The following is a 19079-nucleotide window of genomic DNA, read 5'->3' as shown; positions in this document are numbered from 1 at the left end:
CACACACACACACACACGCACGCACGCACACACACACACACACACACACACTCACTCACTCTTTCCCAAGGGAGCGACTTCAAATACCCACAACATAATTGCCGCCTCCAAAGCAAATCAAAACCAAACAAAAGCACGCAAGCAAGAATGATCTTTGAAAATTACAGGAAAGGAAAAGAGAGATCCTTCTGTTTTAAAGGCCAGGAATGCTTCTTTAGAAGTTAAATTCTTTATTTGAAAATGAAAAGTTAATGTCAAGATTTAATTGAAAAGATATAAAGTTTACACTTCTATGTTTGGCGTAAGTATAAGTCTAAGGGATGCGACATCCTGCAACCAGTTATTTGGTGAGCACTTGGGGTACGGAAGCAGGAATTTCCAGCAAATCTCCCTGGGTCTTCATCTGGCGGATGTGGTGAGTTGCCATCCTGGGTGTGTCTGGGCTACTGTCGCTGGAGCATTGCCCAACAAGCCCTTCTCAGGGAGCAGTGCTATTCCCATTGCCACCACTTTCTATGTATTTCCCATGTGTCACATGAAATTAAATGCAACTTTGGAGTTCGAATGCTGAATAGTAGGCTAACTGAAAACATCTACTGTGTTAACTGCAGTGAAAGAAAATACCATTTTTATTTATACATATTTTAAAGAGCACATGCTTAGGGGTTCAGATTTTTTTTTTTGTAAGCAGTTTGAATTTATTTTATGTAACCTCTCTTAACTTGCTGGATATTCTTCTACTACTTACATATTTTATAAAATAAAAGGATAGTATAATCCATTACCGATGTCAAGGTGACACTGCTCTTATAGGGGTCTCTGGGAGATGCAAGAGGAGCCCTGGAAAGGTGTGGTGGTGAAGTGCCCGCCTGCTAACCACAGGGTCAGCAGTTTGAAACCACCAGCCACTTCACAGCAGAGAGATGAAGCTTTCTACTCTTGGAAAGACTGACAGTCTCAGAAACTCACAAAGCAGTTCTACCCTGTCGTACAGGGTGGCTATGAGTGGGCTTCAACTCAATGGCAGGGAGTTTGGGTTGTTTTGGGGGGGAGAAGGTGCAAATGGTTAACATGCTCAATGGCTAACAGAAAAAATTGGAGGTTTGCATCCACCCTGAAGCTCCTCAGAAGAAAGGCCTGGTGATCTACCTCCTAAAAATCAGCCATGGGAAATCTGATGTTGCACAGTTTGACTCTGACCTACCTGCGAGAGCCATGAGTGAGAGCCAACTATAGGGTGCCTGGTTATTGGTCATGATTCTTAAAGAATTTCAAACACGGACAGTTGCCTTGAAGCTTGGAGTTAATGAATTTCTCTGTAAGTGTTGACCATGCAGCATCTCACAGGAATGGCCATCACATCCATGAGAACGGAAAGGACCAGAGGAATATAATGGATTAGGTTTTCCAGTTTCAGGGGGTGGAGCATTACGAGGCAGGGGATGTTTGTACCATACCATCGACTATCGCTGCACCCTATGGATAAGGAATACCTATGGATAAGGAATGATTTCGGATTAGGAAACAGAACTCAATTGTATGTGTAGTTGTTGTGTGCGAGCCCATGTGAAGGTAGAAGTACTTCCCAGGCTTCCCGAGGCTGCCGTCTTCCTGGGAGCAGGTCACCGCTCTCTGAGACCGAGGGGCCACTGGTGGTTTGCACGACCATGCTTTCCCTTGGCAGGCGAGCACGAAAGAAGTGCGTGCCCTGGCTTCCTTCTCAATATAAAAGGGTGCCTTGTGTACACGTTGTTTAACCTGTAGAATTAGACATGTCAGCCGTTTCTGAATTACTCTGTTAATATCTGCTTGTTAAAAAATAGTTGGCTTTTGTAATATTCTAGGCAGTAGCACATAAATGTCACCAATCCATCAGTTTGCCAGTAATAATAGTGGCGAGTAAAAAACACAATCATTCAGTTACTGTAATTAACTCAGGGGGGGTCAAACAATTAATATGATTAATATTTACAAAAAATATCAAGTATACTTCATTTTGCAAAAAGGAATAAAAAGAGCTCTGGTGGTATAGTGATTATGTCTTGGGCTGTGAACCTCAAGGTCTGAAGTTCAAAACTACCAGTCACCCAGAGGGAGAAAGACGGGGCTTTCTACTCCTGTAAACAGTTCCAGTCTCAGAAACACACGGGGGCTGTGCTATCCTGTCTTATAGAGTTTCTCTGAGTTGGCATCGACTCCATGGCAGTGAGTTTGGTTTTTTATTGACATGTTGTTCCCATAGGAGGCTATTTCTGCTTACTTGGTGATTCGCCTCTGAAGCAATCCGTGATAAAAATGGATACTGAAGACAATCCTTTTGTGCAAACACAGCTTCCATTTTTTGACAACTCAAGGCTGGAAGCCCTTTTGGGGCATAGCTTTCCTTTTCAGGTTTACCTCCCTTTACGGATGTTCTCTGGAGGAGTCTGGGTGGGTGGTGCAGAAGAAGGCTGATGTACTTGACTACTAACCAGAAGGTCAGTAGTTCGAATCTACCATGTGGTGCCCAAAAGACAGGTCTGAGGGGCTGCTTCTGAAAACCCAGCCACTGAAAACCATGTGGGCACAGATGGACGCAGACACACAGGGGGCTGCCGTGACTTGGAAGTGACTGGGTGGCGGCGACTGGTTCATATTCTGGTGAGGCTCTCCTGGGCTGGCAGTGACGACTGCCTCGTCTCCACGAGCAGCATGAGCTCTTCAGGCAGAGGAGAGCAGAGCCATCTCTGTTGAAAATAACTTTCCTCTGTGCCTTTGTTATCACCACGGAGATGGGAGAGAGCACGGATCATCGGGCTTTTTCCTTTTTTATACTTCAGAATATTAACGAATGACCGTTTTATTACGCAAAATCCGTATCTAGCATTGCTGTTTTATTTACAGCTCAATTCCACTTCCAAGTGTCCTTTCCTCGGAACAGCTCTTACTTACTTCCTTCAACCTCGTTCCTGTTGACTGTTTTCTTGGCAGCTGCTGTGCCCTCCAACAACCTCATACTTTATGGCTGTGCTCTTATTTTAGCTTGCTATTTAACCCTTATTCAGTGACATTTAGAATTGGCGAGACCTCTGAAGGCATAGAGGTTATGTACTAGAGCCAGCTGGTGTGGCAAGCTAGTGTGCTTGGCTGTATTCCGAGGCTATGGTTCCTGCATAGCTCCGGGATCTCTCATGTTTAGTATGAGATCTGCAGTAGGGGAGGAGGTTGAGGATGGAAGGGTTGCTTTTCATCATGTGTGGTCCTTATTGTTCACTTATGAGGGAGTCTGTGTGTGGACAGACATCCTGACCTTCCCCTGACACGAGTCTGAGTATCCTCTGGATAGATTCATGTTAATCTCCTCTATGCCTCCTTTACTATTTGAGGTGAAGGTTGTAGTTTACCCATGTTAGTATCTCTGCTATCAAATGCCCAATCTCACTGCCATTGAGTTGATTCTGACTCTTAGTGATCCTATTTAGGGTTTCCTAGACTAAGTTTTACTGGAGCAGACAACCTCATCTTTTTCCGGCAGGGTAGCTGGAGAGTTTGAACCATCAACCTTCCGGTTAGCAGTCCAACACGTATCTCACAGCACCATCAGGGGTCCTTACCCCTGAGTACTATGCCTGAATACTGTGGTGTCAGTTAGGCACCATCGAGTTGGCTCTGACTCCTAGCAACCCTGTATATAAAAGCACGAAACACCACCCAGTCCTGAGCCGCTCTCACAATGGTTATTATGTTGGAGCCCACTGTAGCAGACATGGTATCACCTGCCGTTGAGTAGATTCTGACTAATAGTGACTCTATATAGGGTTGGCGAAGTTGTAAATTATTATGGGAACAGATAGCCTCCCGTGGAATGGCTGGTGGGTTTGAGCTACCAACCTTGTTATTAACAGCTGAACCCTTACTCGAGACAGTGCCGCCAATTCCTATAATATAGTAGATGTTTAATAAATGTTGAGTGATGGATAATTGGTTGATTATCCATTTCATAGTTTGTCTTCTCTGAGATTGTTGCCTTATTTCTTTGTCCCTGCTGTGCCCAAGTAATTCCAGGCATATAGTAAGTTTTTAGTAAATAAATGTTGAGTGATCAAAATAAAAGGGTAATAAATATAAAATGGAATTTTTGTTCAAAACTATGTATTTAAGTTTTTTTTACAAAACAACCGTATCACCTTCAAAATACTCTCCATTACACTTAAGCCATTGGTCAAATCTGCGATTCCATTCTTGGAAACACTTTTCAAACTCATCTGCTTGGATGGCGCCTCCCTTGTTTTTTTCTTCGCCTCTTCTACGTTGTCAAATCGCTGTCCTTTCGTGTCTCTTTGTATTCACGGAAACAAAAAGAAGTTGTACAGAGTGAGGTCAGGTGAGTAAGGTGCCTGGGGAAAGAGAGGCATCCCGTTTTTTTGGCCAAAAAACTGGTGCTTTGAGGTGGCTGTGTGAGCAGGTGCATTTTCGTGGTGGCAAAACTAGTTCCCCATCTGCCACAAATCAAGCCTTTTTGTCGCACACTGTAATGCAATATTTTCAGAACCTCTAAATAGAAAGCTTGATTAACTGTCTGACCTGGTAGAACAAACTGCAAGTGCACTATGAGTAAATCTTTTTGTCCTTTTGGGAGGTTGATGGATGTCCAGCACGAGGTTTATTATCAATCAATATTTTACCTTTTTTGAAATGAGAAAACCACTCATACACTTGAGTTTTTATCATAGTGCTGTCCTTGTAAGCTGTGTTCAATATCAAAACAGATTCTGTGGCATTTTCTTGAGCAGGAAACAAAATTTCACAGCTGCACACTGTTCTTTTAAATCAGCCATCACAAAAAGCAGTTCGAGTGAAACTGCTTTTATGAAAAAATTCACCGTGATCAGGGAGAACCTTCCCAGGTGACACCACTGAGTGCACTATCTCAGAGTGAGTTGCTCAATGCTTCCCTAGAGGGGAAAATGTGTGCTATGAAAGCTGCACTCCACCCAGTGCAATTGATGTTTTTGGGGTACCCCCTTGGATGTTATACATTAGTATATATCACAAATGTATGTTTAAGTGAAGATTGCCAGGGACATTATTCATGGAATTTTCTTGGTCCAATAAATTTTAGAATTTTTTAGTATTTCCTCCAGCTTGTCAAACCAATGTGTGACCTTGACCAGGGACATTTTGTTCTTATTTCCCTTTGTCAAATGTTTAGGCTGGTGCCTGTTCACCGATAACTAGCACCGTGAATGGAAGGTGCTACTTACTCATGAGGTGACTGGTTTTCTGAGTGAGACCAGGGCTTACATTAGAGACCTTAAGATGAAATACCATGATCATGAGACTTCCTAGTTGAGAACGAAAGAAGGCATGACTGCACACCCACGGATCGTCAGCATGCTTATAAATGGTGGGTACCTCAGCTTCATCTTTTAGCCTGTCTCTAGAGTTCATCCATTGCTAGGTAAGAGAAGAGTTGTCATACACCTTCGTCTTTTACTAAGCAGGATTGTTCAAAATTAATGGAGCATGCCTGGATACTTCTTGAATGAGCAAAAGAGCAATGGACTGACCTTCACAATCAATATGTCTCTCGCGATATGTGAACGGTGGTCCTGCAACCCTTTCCTGCTAACTTGACTTATTTGGCACTGACTACGGAGCACCCTCCTGGCCGGGCAGCGCAGTGTAGTAGTACAGTAGAGGGTTTTAGAGGACAGCTATACTTTTAATCAAGTGGGCCATTCTTAAATTTCAGGCCCAATCCTCAACGGACTGCAGTATAAACTCTTCTTGATCAGCCTCCGTACATAAAGGACATTGTTCTGTGGCTCCTTGCTGAAGGAACAGCACTGTTCTATGAGGAGAGCAAGCCCCAGGCGGCTTCCACACCACACAGGAATACACTATATTCCTTTGTTGCAAAAGGAATGTTGCCCAGCTCTCACCAGCTGCTGCAAAGCACATACAAGCCAGGAGTTGGGGAGATTGCATCGCACCTTCCCTGCAGGTTAAATTACCTGGCACTAAAAGTGTCCTTCTTTGCTAAATCGGGAGTAATGCTTGATTTGCAACATTTTGTTGCAGGTCGTTGAAAAGATCTGGCTGTTTTGTTCCCAATTAATTGATTAGAGAATCATGTGAAACCCCAAAATGTATTGCTACAGATTGTGACCCTTAGCGACCTACAGAAAACCAAGGGAGGCCTGTCCAGCTCTTGAGCGGTCAGGGATTTCATCATTTCACGGGGGAAGTCGCTCTACAGCAGGGTGTTATGTACAGTTGTTGGCTATTTGGGATGGGCGTACTTTTTTTCTATATTGGGAGAAGCCGAAAGGGCCAGTCCAGGCTGGTGGTGCAAATGTCAGTTGTCCCGAGGCTAACTGCAGCCTGGCCAAACCATACCCTTGGTATAGTTCAATAAAAAAACATGTAAAACGCAAACCAAGCCTGCTGCTGTCAGGTTGATTCCGACTCACAGTGACTCCGTAGAATTGCTCCCTAGGGTTTCAGAGGCTGTAGCTATTGATGGGAGCAGACGGCCTCATCTTCCTCCCTCGAGTGTCTGGTGGGTGTGAGCTGCTGACCTAGCAGTTCCATGTGTAACCCTCTACGTCACCAGGGTTCATATCAGTATTCAAAATGGGGGGTCTTAAACAATGATAAATCAAGAAAATGGGGGTTCTTGCATGCAGATGTACATTCCTGTTTCGTTGGCACATCTGGATGGCTGCTGGCTCTGGGCCTATTGGTCTGCATGGCAGCCCGCCAGTGGAATCAAGGCACACCGCTTCCTTCCATCAGGCTGGTCCTCCCTGGGCCTCTAGAGTCCCCACTGCCACCGAGGTCATCGCCACTGATCATCATTCCTGCACTGGTTTTGTTTTGGGCTGTCACGTTAGAGAACATTCCTCTGCTTCTGTGCCCGGTCCCACGTGGGAAAACAAAGGTGGTCTATTTGCTCCCATCGGCCTTTTTCTCAGACTCTCCTTACCTTCTGGGCTCCTTCTGACGGTGGGACTCTGGTGTGGGTCAATCTGTAGGTTACAGTATTGGAATTGTCGCATCCATTGGGATTCCAGCGCTTGGTGAATTTTCACATTCCTCACAACTAGGTTGAAGAACAGAAATCACATGTTAGCATCTCCTACTCTCTGCTGAAAGGACAGACACATCTGTGTTGGAAGAAGTGTGGCCAGAGTGCTCTGTAGAGGCAAGGATGGCGAGACTGCAGCTTATGTACTTTGGATGTATTGTCAGGAGAGACCAGCTCCTGGAGAGGGGCGTCATGCTTGCTAAGGCCGAGGGGCAGCAGAAAAAGAGGCAGGCCGCTCAGGAGATGGACTGACCCAGTGGCTGCAACAATGGGCTCAAGCACAGGAACCGTTGTGAGGATGGTGCAGGACCGGGCAGTGTTTCGTTCTTGTGGGCATCGGGGCAGTATGGGTCGAGAGCGACTTCATGGCACCTCACAGCACTCTCTCTCTCACCAAGGTAGAGTCGATGCGCATTCAGAGTAGAACTGCGCCTGCGGGCGTCTGAGACTGTCACTCTTTACAGGAGTAGAAAGCCTCATCTTTCTCCTTCAGAGAAGATGGTGGTTAAGAACAGCTGACCTCGTGATTAACAACGCAACTCATAACCCACTTTGCTTCTAGATAACTTTACATATGTTATCTCATTCTACCTTCAACAGCCCAATGAGATATGATCCCCATTTTCTAGTATGCAACTTATTTAAGGTTCTATCGGCACGGCTAGATAAAACCCAAGTTTGCAGGTAGGCAAACTGGCCTCACAGCTGAACATCCCTTTGTCATCTTCTGTCTGCTGTTGTTGTTGCCATTATGGCTCTTATTATGCAAGGGAGGAACAGCAGCTAGACAAGTTAAGGTCATAGAACTATTTAATGGTAGATCCAGGATGAAACTGTAGGTCCTTTGATGCTTAAGCCTTTATTTCTTGAATTTTTTTCCCCTACATTTTGAATTTTTTCAGGAGGTAAACTGATATTTGTTTTTCCTAGAAAACATGGCATATATTTTAATGGAAAACTGAGAAGAATTTGCTTTTTACCCTGTTGACAGGAAGGAGGGCTGGGTGGTCTAGAGGTTACACGTTGGGCTGCTAACTGCAAAGTTAGCAGTTCAAAACCACAAGCAGCTCCGAGGGAGAAAGATGAGGCTTCCTACTCTTGTAAAGAGTTACACCCTCCGAAACTCACAGGGGCTGTTTTACCCTGCCCTGTGGGGTCATTATGAGTCAGCATCGACTCGATGGCAGTGAGCTTGGAATCCACAGACCCCCCCTCATGTCTTACACCGAGCTGTGGCCTGGCGGGGAAGCACACTTGTAAAACCGGTAGAGGCGTGAAGGTCTGTCTGTTAGTGGCACAAATGACTTGCACTTGACAAGTAACCTAAAGGTTGGTAGTTGGCACTGCTTCCAGAGTTAAGTTCTTGTCTTTTGCCAAGAGAAAGAGTTGCTCTCGTTTGACATGGGAGCAAGGCTGGAGCATTTTATTCGAGACTCCTGGGAGGAAGGAAGCCAAGCAACCAGTAAAGCTGACGTACTAGCGTCCCGCCCTTGCACGCATGCCAAAGCTTTTGAAGAGTTACCTTCTCGTGCTTGGGATTCCCGGGCCTTCAGACTGAGCACGCTCTCCTCCCACTCGATGGAGCCCGGTGCTCGCTCCACTGCCAACCGTCCCTTGTTCGAGCGACTTTGCCTCTGCAGTGCTAGCACTCGTCCCAGGATAAAGACGGGCAGTTGGGTTCCAGTAAAGGTTTATACCCTTGGAAACTCTGGGGAGCACTGCTCGTCCTATGGGTCACTTTGAGACGAGTACTGCTGGTGTCCCAGGCACTTATGATTGTGTGTGACCTTACGGACCCTCTCATAAACAAAGCATGCAGCTTTACATCCTAGCTTCTGGTTCTCGCTGCCACGAGCTGTCTGTCTTCAAGGAAGTCCCTTAACTTCTCCCGCTCTCCATTAACTTGTCTTTGAAGCAAGAAAACTGTTAGCGGGCACAATCAGTAAAGTCTGTCCTTCCTTTAAAATGTACCATTCCTGCCGTATGACTTTTACACATATTTTTTATCTGTCTTCTTTCTAATATCCAGCACGGTTGGAACTATTTCTATGGCATCTTATATGGGATAGGAACATTGACTCTCTTGCCTCTTGCACCGCCCTGCACTTGGGAGGGGAAGAGGCATTGGCGTGGTTCGCCCCAGCTTCTCAGGTGCAATGGTGTGTGCGTGTGTAAGTATCCACAGTGCTGGGCGCAGCGTTGGTGCTGAGGCAATGCTACTTGAGTAAGTGACTGCGGTGTCCTCCTTACAAACGCGGCTTCTTCCTTCTTTAGCTGCATTGCAGGCGCTAAAGAGAAAGAAGAGGTTTGAGAAGCAGCTAACTCAGATTGATGGCACCCTGTCCACCATTGAGTTCCAGAGAGAAGCCCTGGAAAACTCACACACCAACACCGAGGTGCTGAGGAACATGGGCTTTGCGGCAAAAGCCATGAAAGCGGTGCATGAGAACATGTGAGTGACTGGGGTCCCCTGTCCGAGCCAGAGCTCCTTCCTTGATGCTGAGGAAGCCTTTGCAGCTGTGCTTTTGCAGTGAGAGCGTATGTCTTTGGGATGTTGGCGTGGAATGCTTTTTCCAGGAAATATTACAACTTGTGGCGGCCAAAAGAACCAAAAAGTAAAACCCAAACCAAAACTACCATGGTGGTTTCAGTGAGCAGTGGAAAGACCTCTTACCCTTAATATTTACCAACAGCTTCACCATCGTGGGACAGCCCACTTGTATTTTCATTGTATAATTTTAAAGACACTTAAATGGGAACATTTATGAGGGTTTTAGAACTACAGACTGCCTCGCCCGTTGTCGTAAAGTCTCGTTTCGACTCGCAGTGACCTTATAGGTCACAGGCGAGTTTCCATGGCTATCTATAAATCCTTCTGGAAGCCCATGGTTGCATCTTTCCCCTGCAACCATACCTACTGCCACTGAGTCCATGCTGAGCAGCGGGACCCGACCGGGGCTTTCTGAGGCTGTAAATCTGACCAGGAGCAGACAACCTCCTGTTCTACCTCCGAGCAGCTAAGGAATTTGAACTGCCAACCTGGTGGTCGACACTTGCCTGAGAGCGCCTCCGGGGCTCCATCTGCCGTAGACTGGAGAGCTAGTGGTGGGAATCAGAATCGTCTAGACAGCTAATACAGAACCCAGTGGCTCAGGCTCCTCAAAGGAGGACAGAGCCTGGGGCCTTTTGTTTTTAACCTAGTTTCCCAGGTGACTTTGATACTAAGCAATGTTTGATCTGGTGCTGTCGAAGAAAGGTGAAAGTACTTCACTCAGACTGGCAAAAGAACAAATAAACCGGTCTCGGAAAAAGTGTTGCCAGAATGCTCATTCGAGGCAAGGATGACGAGACTTCATCTCAAGTGCTTTGTCGTGTTCTCAGGAGAAGACAGACCCTGGAGAAGGACATCAGGCTTGGTAAATGGGAGGGGCAGCCCCAAACAGGTCGATCCTCAACAAGGTGGACGGACACATGGCTTCAACAATGGGCTCCAACATAACGATTGTGCGGATGGCGCAGTGTTTTGTTCTGCTGTGCACAGCGTTGCTATGAGCCGGAACTAACTCCATGGTGCCCAACAACAACAACAGCAACAACGACAGAGGATAAAGGTTGTGTGTCAGTCTGGGTAAACTAGAGAAACAAATCCATAGAAACTCATATGTGTATAAGAGAGGGTTTTATAGAAAGGGTGATTGTACATTAAGAAAGCATCCCAACCCAGTCCAGTCCAAGTCCATAAGTCCGATGTTAGCCCATATGTCTGATACCAATCTATAAAGTCCTCTTCAGACTCACAAAACACATGCAATGACGCCCAGTGCAGGATGATCACAGGCCAGTGAGTAGAAAGTCTTTGAATCCAGTGGCATTGTAAGCATCTCAGCGCTGGCAGGGGTCTCCATGTGGCTTCTCCAGCTTTCAGGGCTGCATCAGGGCAGGTCCATGTGGCTTCTCAAGCTCAGGGCACTAGAGTAGTTCCATTGTCTTGTCAGCTGCAATGTCTCCCAGGAAGTGAACCAAGAGAAAGAGGTGTCTCTCGCCTGCGAGGCGGAAATACTGGATTTCCCAGAATTCTCAGGAGAAGGCCATGCCCACGCAGAGGCCTCATTGGCTATGGCCCACTTGACAGACTAGACTCCACCCCTTCACTCTTAATCCCCTGAAGTCCCAAATTGACACCAGATTATCTAACTACCACAGGTTGTCATGGGTTTGGGAGTCAGATTCTCTGGGTTATAATCCCAGATTTACTGCTGACTATCTTCTGGGCAAGCTGCTTTGCTCTTTGTGATAGTTTCCTTATCTGTTAATTGGAAATAATACCAGTACTTATCTCACATGGATGTTGTGAGAATCAATGAGATATTTGATTTAACACACTGATCACAGTGCCTGGTACAAAGCACACGCTCAATAATCAAGATTCATAGTGTAGGGGCCTGGTGGCAATTTGATTGACATGCACATTGGAAGTACATGCCTGGGACCTGATCTGTTCTGGAGACTGGACATGGACATGGCAGTAGACTCTGCACTAGGGACACACAAGAGCGCTGCGTATCTGAGGGCTATAGCAGAGACTCCATAGCATGGGGAAGGTGGGGAAAGGTCAGGCAGGAAACAATGAAGACAGCTCTTGTTAGCTGTTTCTTGCCTCAGTAAATCGTTAACAGCCAGCCGCCATGTTGACATCTTCAGGAAGATCATTAGATTCATTATCCAAGTCAGAATCCTCTAATATTACCTTAAGCTGCATACTGAAATGTTAAATATTTAAAATAGGAAAGTACGTAAAGCAGTAAAACAGTCTCATACCATTGTTTCCTTTTGGAAAATTTACTCCCAGTTTCAGACATTAGTCACACCATCCTCAGACCTCTTTTTTAAAAAAAATAAATTATTCATTTTATTTTATAAAGAAGAATGAAACATCAGGATTGGAGAAAAGTTTTACTAATAACCCTCAATATGCAAATGACACAACTTGGCTTGCCGCAAGTGAGGAGGACTTGAAGCACTTGCTGATGAAGATCAAGATTTGTAGCCTTCGGTACGGATTACAACTCAGTGTAAGAAAGACCCAAATCCTCACAGCTGAACCAATAGCATCATGATGAATTGAGAAAGGACTGAAGTTGTCAAGGATTTTGTCTTTTTTTTTTTAAATCATTTTCTTGGGGGCTTTACAGCTCTCATATCCATCCATCCATCCATCCATCCATCCATCCATCCATCCATCCATCCATCCATCATGTCAAGCACCTTTGTACATATGTTGCCATCATCATTTTCAAAGCATTTTCTTTCTACTTGAGCCCCAGGTATCAGCTTGTTTTACACACACCCCTACCTCCCTCATGAACTCTTAATAATTTATAACTTTTTTTTCATGTCTTACACTGACTGCTGTCTCCCTTCAACCACTTTTCTGTTGTCTGTCCCCCTGGGAGGGGGTTATACTTAGGTAGATTATTGTGATTGGTTTCCCCTTTCTCCACTCACCTTCCCTCACGCTCCTGGATTTGCTACTTTCATTATTTGTCCTGAGGGGTTCATGTGTCATGGATTCCCTGTGTTTCGAGATCTTATCTGTACCAATGTACATGCTCTGGTCTAGCCAGATTTGTAAGGTAGAATTGGGGTCATAATAGTGGGTGGGGGTGGGGAGGAAGCATTAAAGAAATAGAGGAAAGTTGTATGTTTTGTCGGTGCTGTACCGCACCCTGACTGGCTCGTCTCTTTCTTGTGACCCTTCTGTAAGGGGATGTCCAATTGTCTACAGATGGGCTTTGGGTCTCCACTCTGCACTCCCTCTCATTCACATTGATATGATTTTTTTGTTCTGGGTCTTTGATGCCTGATACCTGATACCATCGACACCTCATGATCACATAGGCTGGTGTGCTTCTTCCTTGTGGGCTCTGTTGCTTCTCAGCTAAATGGCTGCTTGTATATCTTCAAGCATTAAAGGCCCAAGGATTTTGTCTTATTTGGATCCACAATCAATGCTCATGGAAGCTGCAGTCAAGAGATCAAAAGATGCATTGTATCAGGTAATCCGTTGAGCAAGACCTCTTTAGAGTATTGAAAACCAAGGATGTTACTTTGAAGACTAAGGTGTGTCTGACCCAAGCCAGGGTATTTTCAGTTGCCTCACGTGCATGTGAAAGGTGGGTGTTGAATAAAGATGGCTGAAGAAAAATACATACATTTGAATTGTGGTGCTGGAGAAGAATATTGAAAGTATCAGACTGATAAAAGGAGAAACCGATCTGTCTTGGAAGAAATACAGCCAGAATGCTCCTTCGTGGCAAGGAGCATTTGTCTCACATACTTCGGACGTGTTGTCAGGAGAGCCCAGGCCCTGGGGAAGGCCATCGTGCTTGGTGAAGGAGCATTGAGAAAGAGGGAGGCCCCCAAAGAGAAGGCTTGACACAGCGGCTGCTACAGTGGGCTCAGCCTTAGGAACAATTGTGAGAAGGGACGGTGACCCCTGCTGTGCACAGGGCTACAATGGGTCAGAACCCACTCCATGGCACCTAACAACAACGACAACAACAACACATTCATCTGATGTCTTCATGGTAGGCAGCTGTAAGGGTTGGGATGTGCCGTGGTGCTCTGAGTGTGCAAGTGTTCTTTCGGATCACCAGGTGAATACATGTCCGAACATCTGGCTTTTCCCTGGGATAGGATCTGGGAGACTCACAAAAGATTAATCGCTCTGGGAATCAACAAATTAGAGATTCGGTTAGTTGATAATGAGGACAATTGTGACTTCTCTCGTATGCAGTCAGATTTTGAGTAGGTTCAGAACTGGAGGGATGATGCAGAGACCGATAGAACACTGTGGAAGCAGTTCAGATATTGGCGTTTAGGCAAATTAGCCTAGGCTGGTGGTTGGAGCCAACAGGGCTCAGATGCTCTTCAATGAGGTTCTACCTTTGGGGCCGTTGGCTGCTTGGATTCCTTAGCTGCATTGCTGGATCTTAGGAGAATGGATTTTGGTCATGGTGGTCCTCGGTGGCCCATGACACCATTTCCTGGAAAGTTGATGCATGGCAGTGTACATTGAAAATGGGCATGTGCCCTATTTGGCAGAATTCTAAAACAGGCCTGCAAAGATTATAATTATAAAATAATAGAATGACTCCCGAATTCAGTGTCTACCTATGCAATCCTTAAATGTATTTGGATCTATAGGATTATTTCTTGTAAAAAACGCGGCTCAGCATCAGGAATTTTTGTTTTCCGACTTATGTAATTAAGGATTTATAGTGAGTTGACTCATTTTCATATGGGGCTACACAGCTAAATTCTGAATTTTTTAAGTCAAAACTTTTTAAGGTTTCCATACAATATTATCTCCCAGGGACCTGAACAAAATAGACGATTTGATGCAAGACATCACAGAACAACAGGACATCGCCCAGGAAATCTCAGAAGCCTTTTCTCAACGGGTTGGATTTGGTGACGGCTTTGATGAGGTGGGTGATGCCATAGAAAGAAAGCCGTATCTATGGCTACTGTGCAGGAGGGCTTCCTACCACGTGCAGCGGGCAGGCTCTCTACGTACGGAAAGAACGGACTAGTACAGGCATTTGTTAGAAATGGACTCCTCTTAAGAAGGAAACAAAGTGTTGGTAGTCCTGGTTTAAAGGCAAGATTAATACAGTTTTACAAACAGCCTCCTAATTAAGTTTTCAGCGATTAAGGGGAAAAGCAGCATGTGATTATGTAAAGTTAGTGACTTTTAATGGTTGGAGCCTAAATAGCCCCATTACGAGGAATCAAGTGCTTATACATCTGGGCAAAACAAAGCAGATTGTGTCATTTTGCAAGGAAGAGGCACCTCATGCTCTATAGCTGTTAAATTAGAGTGTAGGCTGCTTCTGTTTATTACTCAGGCTATGAGACAAAATAAATGTGGGGTGGCATTATTCACACACACATTCCACTTAGATTAATCAGCCCAATAATATAGACTATAATTATAATGGTGATGTTTGTATTGTGAATTTCAATTACTCTGCTCAAAGCACACACATCCACAAGTATGACTAGTCCACATTTTGAAACATTTCTAATGATCAGATTAGCAGGGCAAAGAATCTGACTTCTTTGTAGCATTAAAAATGGCACAGCTAGCAAAGAAAATAGGGTTTTATAGAGTGTTAGACAATAAGAAGTGGGTGCCACCAGTTTACATCAATGGTGCACCCCAGTGGTTGGCAAAACACAGTTTGTGGGCCAACTCTTTCCCACAGCCGTGATTGGCCTGTGAGTTGATGGCTTTTACATTTGTAAAGAGTTGTTGAAAACCATAGGGACAACAACAAAGAAGGTTCTGTAACTGAGCCTGTAAGCGACTCACAGTCTCCAATACTGCTGTCTGCCTCTTTCCAGAAAGGTCCCGAAGCATCTAGTGCATGTGGTGCTGCGTCCTACAGAGAGCTTTGGGCTGAGCATGAAAACACCTGGCTTTGCTCTTTGTTGTTATTGTTCCCACCATTTATTCTGAAGCATTTACAAGTCCCTTTACCTTTTTGACCCCTGATTTTTAATCTATTAAATGAAAATTACTGAATCTCTGGATTATTCCCAAAATTCCTGAAGTTCCAGAATTCTTTTGTTTATGATGGGGTGTGCGTTGATACTAGAAGATTGTTGCCTTCATGGTTTCTGAAGAAAAGCTTTATCTTTCCAATCTGTTAATAACTGCCAAGTGCGATTGGCACTTTTAAGTAGAGCTTCTAAATAAGAAAATGCCCTGTTCTTCTGTGATTTTTCCCACTATATTTGCAGTTATTTGTCATGTGGGCTTACAGAGCAGTGTTTATGTTGTCACTGGACCCACTGGAGCAGCAGGATGCAAACATCTGCACTGACCATCATGGTCCAACCCTCACACACCATCTTGTCGTTTGCACATGACAAGTTTCAGAAGCTGGGCAATCTTAGCTTGTTTCATATCTGATAGCAGTTGACTTGATAAAAGGTTGTGGTTGGTATAAGTCCTATTCCCTTGCCCCATGGGATTGCTGCCCTCAAGTTTAATACGAGATATGTATTCCTTTATATGTCTCTGTCCCACATTCAAGCATGAGAGCCTTGAATTCAGGGGCCATCTGTTCCACTTGTATTTCCTGCACCGAGGACAATGCCTCGGAAAGAGTCAGCGCTCAGTAATAGTTTGTTGAATGATAAATGAATAGATAAATGAAGAATCTACTTGGTGGAATATTAGAGAGGGAAGACTATTTGTAATCCTGACTACTTGACAATGTCAGTGATGACAGATTTAGTTTCAACTCCCATCTTCTCTCTGAGTGGCAGGGGAGGAGTCACGGGCCCAGTAAGATCTGAACTGCCTCAGGTCCTGTCAAATTCTCCAAAGGTGAATTAGACCCTTAAGACCTCAAACTCATCCAATCTCCTGAAGATTTAGGACAGACGATAATTTAGGATTAATCTATACTCTCTGGGATAATAGCTAAAAGAAGGATTTGTGGCATACCCACCTTGAGTTGAAATTTTCTCAGTGCACACCCACAGCACAATTTATATTAGTTTGGTGATAGAAAAGTACCAGAAGATCTTTATTTTCTGTGCATTGTGCTATTTATGTATGTGTTCCATTTTTAGTAGCATTAGCCTAAATAAGAATATTTATTTCCCTCAAAGACATTCAGCCTCTTTCACAATTCTTAATTTTCAGCAAGAGGAAAGATACATTGAAAAAAAAACAGTGGAGGTTACATTTTCAGCCTACGGAAATTACTTGCATGACTGTTTACTGAAGTATTATAAGATTAGCTACAACAAATTTGCACAGCCCCAAATATTCGTTTTTTAATCATTGCTCAATGTTGCAAAAAGACTTAGTTTTAATATAAACATTCCATTTCACTGGGTTCTCACATATCAATTGGGGAGCAGATGTTCTTGTTATTGTGTTTGAGGAAACCCGCTCTTGCAACGTTAACTCCCCGATGCTCTCTTGTGCCTGTATTCAGGATGAGTTGCTGGCAGAACTTGAAGAACTGGAGCAGGAGGAATTAAATAAGAAGATGACAAATATTCAACTTCCAAATGTGCCCTCTACCTCCCTCCCAGCGCAGCCGCCCAGACTGCCAGGCCTGTCCTCCACTGCACATCGATCCCGGGCAGGTCTGTCACCCAACCCGATTACCTGGGCTCAGCTAGTTACCGAACACAACAGCCAGCGCTCCCCTTGCAGTGCTCACGTTTTAATTCCATGGATACCCACATTTTGATCCGTAATTAATTCTTGTTTTCGAAATTGCAAAGATGCCTGTTACCAGTGACTAATATGTATCCATTTTATATTCCCAGCATCTTCCAGGAGGACGGAAGAGGACGATGATGATATCAAACACTTGGCAGCTTGGGCTACTTAAACACAGTTTTTTTCCCTCACATCTACATTAATGAGTTCTATATAGGACGCATAACCGAATGGCCAGGTTTAGAAGTTAACAAAGATGCTGTGGGATATTCACACTGGATCGAGTCGGGTGTAGACATCGATTCAGAGGTGGCGGGAGAAGGAAAGCTCCATCCATGCTGAGGCCACAGCCCTGTCTACCTTGTTCATGGCTGTAGTTCCAGTCTCGGTAATCACACATACCCTGTGTATACAAATGTATATCTTGGCACTCACTACGACGAGGGGGCTTCAAAAGACTCAGAAAAATTGGAATTTAAAGGGAATAGAAAATTGCCACGATCTTTTTGAAGCCCCCCCCTCCTCCCCGGCTATTTATTGAAAGACACAGATGTCTTCAAACAGTTTATAAGTCACTCAAGAGTGAGACCTTCAGGATTGTGGGCCTCCTTTTTGAAGTGGATGCCGATTTGCAGTGCTTACCCATTTCAGGAGAGATGTAGCCCACAGTCAATGCAAACACCCGGTTTCTTTTAGGAGAGCCTTCGTGTAGAATAGCCTTGTGTGAACCTATACATAACTAGTTTCACTTAAGTTTTCGCAGTTTACAATCTTAAAGGAGTCTAATTGACATTTATTATGCCAATTAAGCCTGAAATGGGGCCATGAAAGCATTCCCCAAATGTCTGAGAGCACTAACAGCTTCCACTGCCAAGAGAGCCTCTCCTGGGTGTGATCAGCCGCTCCGGAACCGCGCTCGCACGCCCAGGCCATTGCCGTGCTGTGACGGCTCCAGCGCCCTGAATGTGTGTGTGCCTTCTTTTCTGCTTTGCGACCGCTTGTACATTTATTTACACGTCACAGAATATTCCTTGTAATTATATAAACACATAGGCAATTAAAAGTGTATGTTGAATGAAGCTCTGACCATGGTTACTTAAAAATTATACAAGTCTCTGCATCTTGCATGAAATTGAGTACCCGCCCGTAATGACAAGTATCATTGTATACAATGTTCTAGTATTTTCTACGTTTGCTTAGCAGCATCATGTCACGGAACGAGCACTTCACCTGAAGGTCCCCACTGCTAAGACCAAGCCCAGGGCCAGGGAGCGGATTCTGACTCATTGCACCATCTAGGGCAGAGTAGAACTGGCCCCTTTGGCTTCCAAGGCTGTTAGTCTTGACAGCAGACAGCCTCAAACCGATGACTTGGCGATCAGCAGCCAGGCTCCTGAACCTGAATTCCAGTTCCTGCCCTGCCACTCTAACACAAGAGGGTTAAACAAGTCCCAAACGTGCTGAGCTTGGGCTTACTCAAGGAGAAATCTCAGATTGGACTTGATCTCTAAGGGCACCGATCTGCCACAGGCCCTTTGCAGATGCTGTTCTCCTTGGCACTTTTGATGTTGTGGTTCAGGACTAACGAGTCAGCTCTGACTCAGAGTGACCCCACGGACCACAGGCCTGGTCCTGTGCCAACCTCACAGCTATGCTATTGAGCCCATTGTTGTAGCCACTGTGCCAATCCATCTCATTGATCAGGGTCTCCCGGACCCTCTACTTTACCAAGCCCGATGCCCCTTTCCAGGGACT

General features: G+C 44.9%; 1 protein-coding gene across 1 annotated transcript in view; it reads left to right on the top strand.

Annotated features, from left to right (window-relative positions):
- The window catches only part of CHMP4C (charged multivesicular body protein 4C), a 33780-nt gene extending 15377 nt beyond the window's left edge, over window positions 1-18403 (top strand). The window contains exons 2-5 of the mRNA XM_004697490.2: window positions 9347-9524; window positions 14448-14562; window positions 17092-17245; window positions 17432-18403. Of these exons, the coding sequence (XP_004697547.1) occupies window positions 9347-9524; window positions 14448-14562; window positions 17092-17245; window positions 17432-17496 (512 nt within the window). The 3' untranslated portion in view covers window positions 17497-18403. The remainder of the gene's footprint in view (window positions 1-9346; window positions 9525-14447; window positions 14563-17091; window positions 17246-17431) is intronic.
- Window positions 18404-19079: the final 676 nt, after the last annotated feature.

Source organism: Echinops telfairi, unplaced genomic scaffold (assembly GCF_000313985.2).
Source record: "Echinops telfairi isolate 266 unplaced genomic scaffold, ASM31398v2 ScPeMD7_1;HRSCAF=3_0, whole genome shotgun sequence".
NCBI classification, from domain to species: domain Eukaryota; kingdom Metazoa; phylum Chordata; class Mammalia; order Afrosoricida; family Tenrecidae; genus Echinops; species Echinops telfairi.
This window is presented reverse-complemented; position numbering and strand designations above follow the sequence as displayed.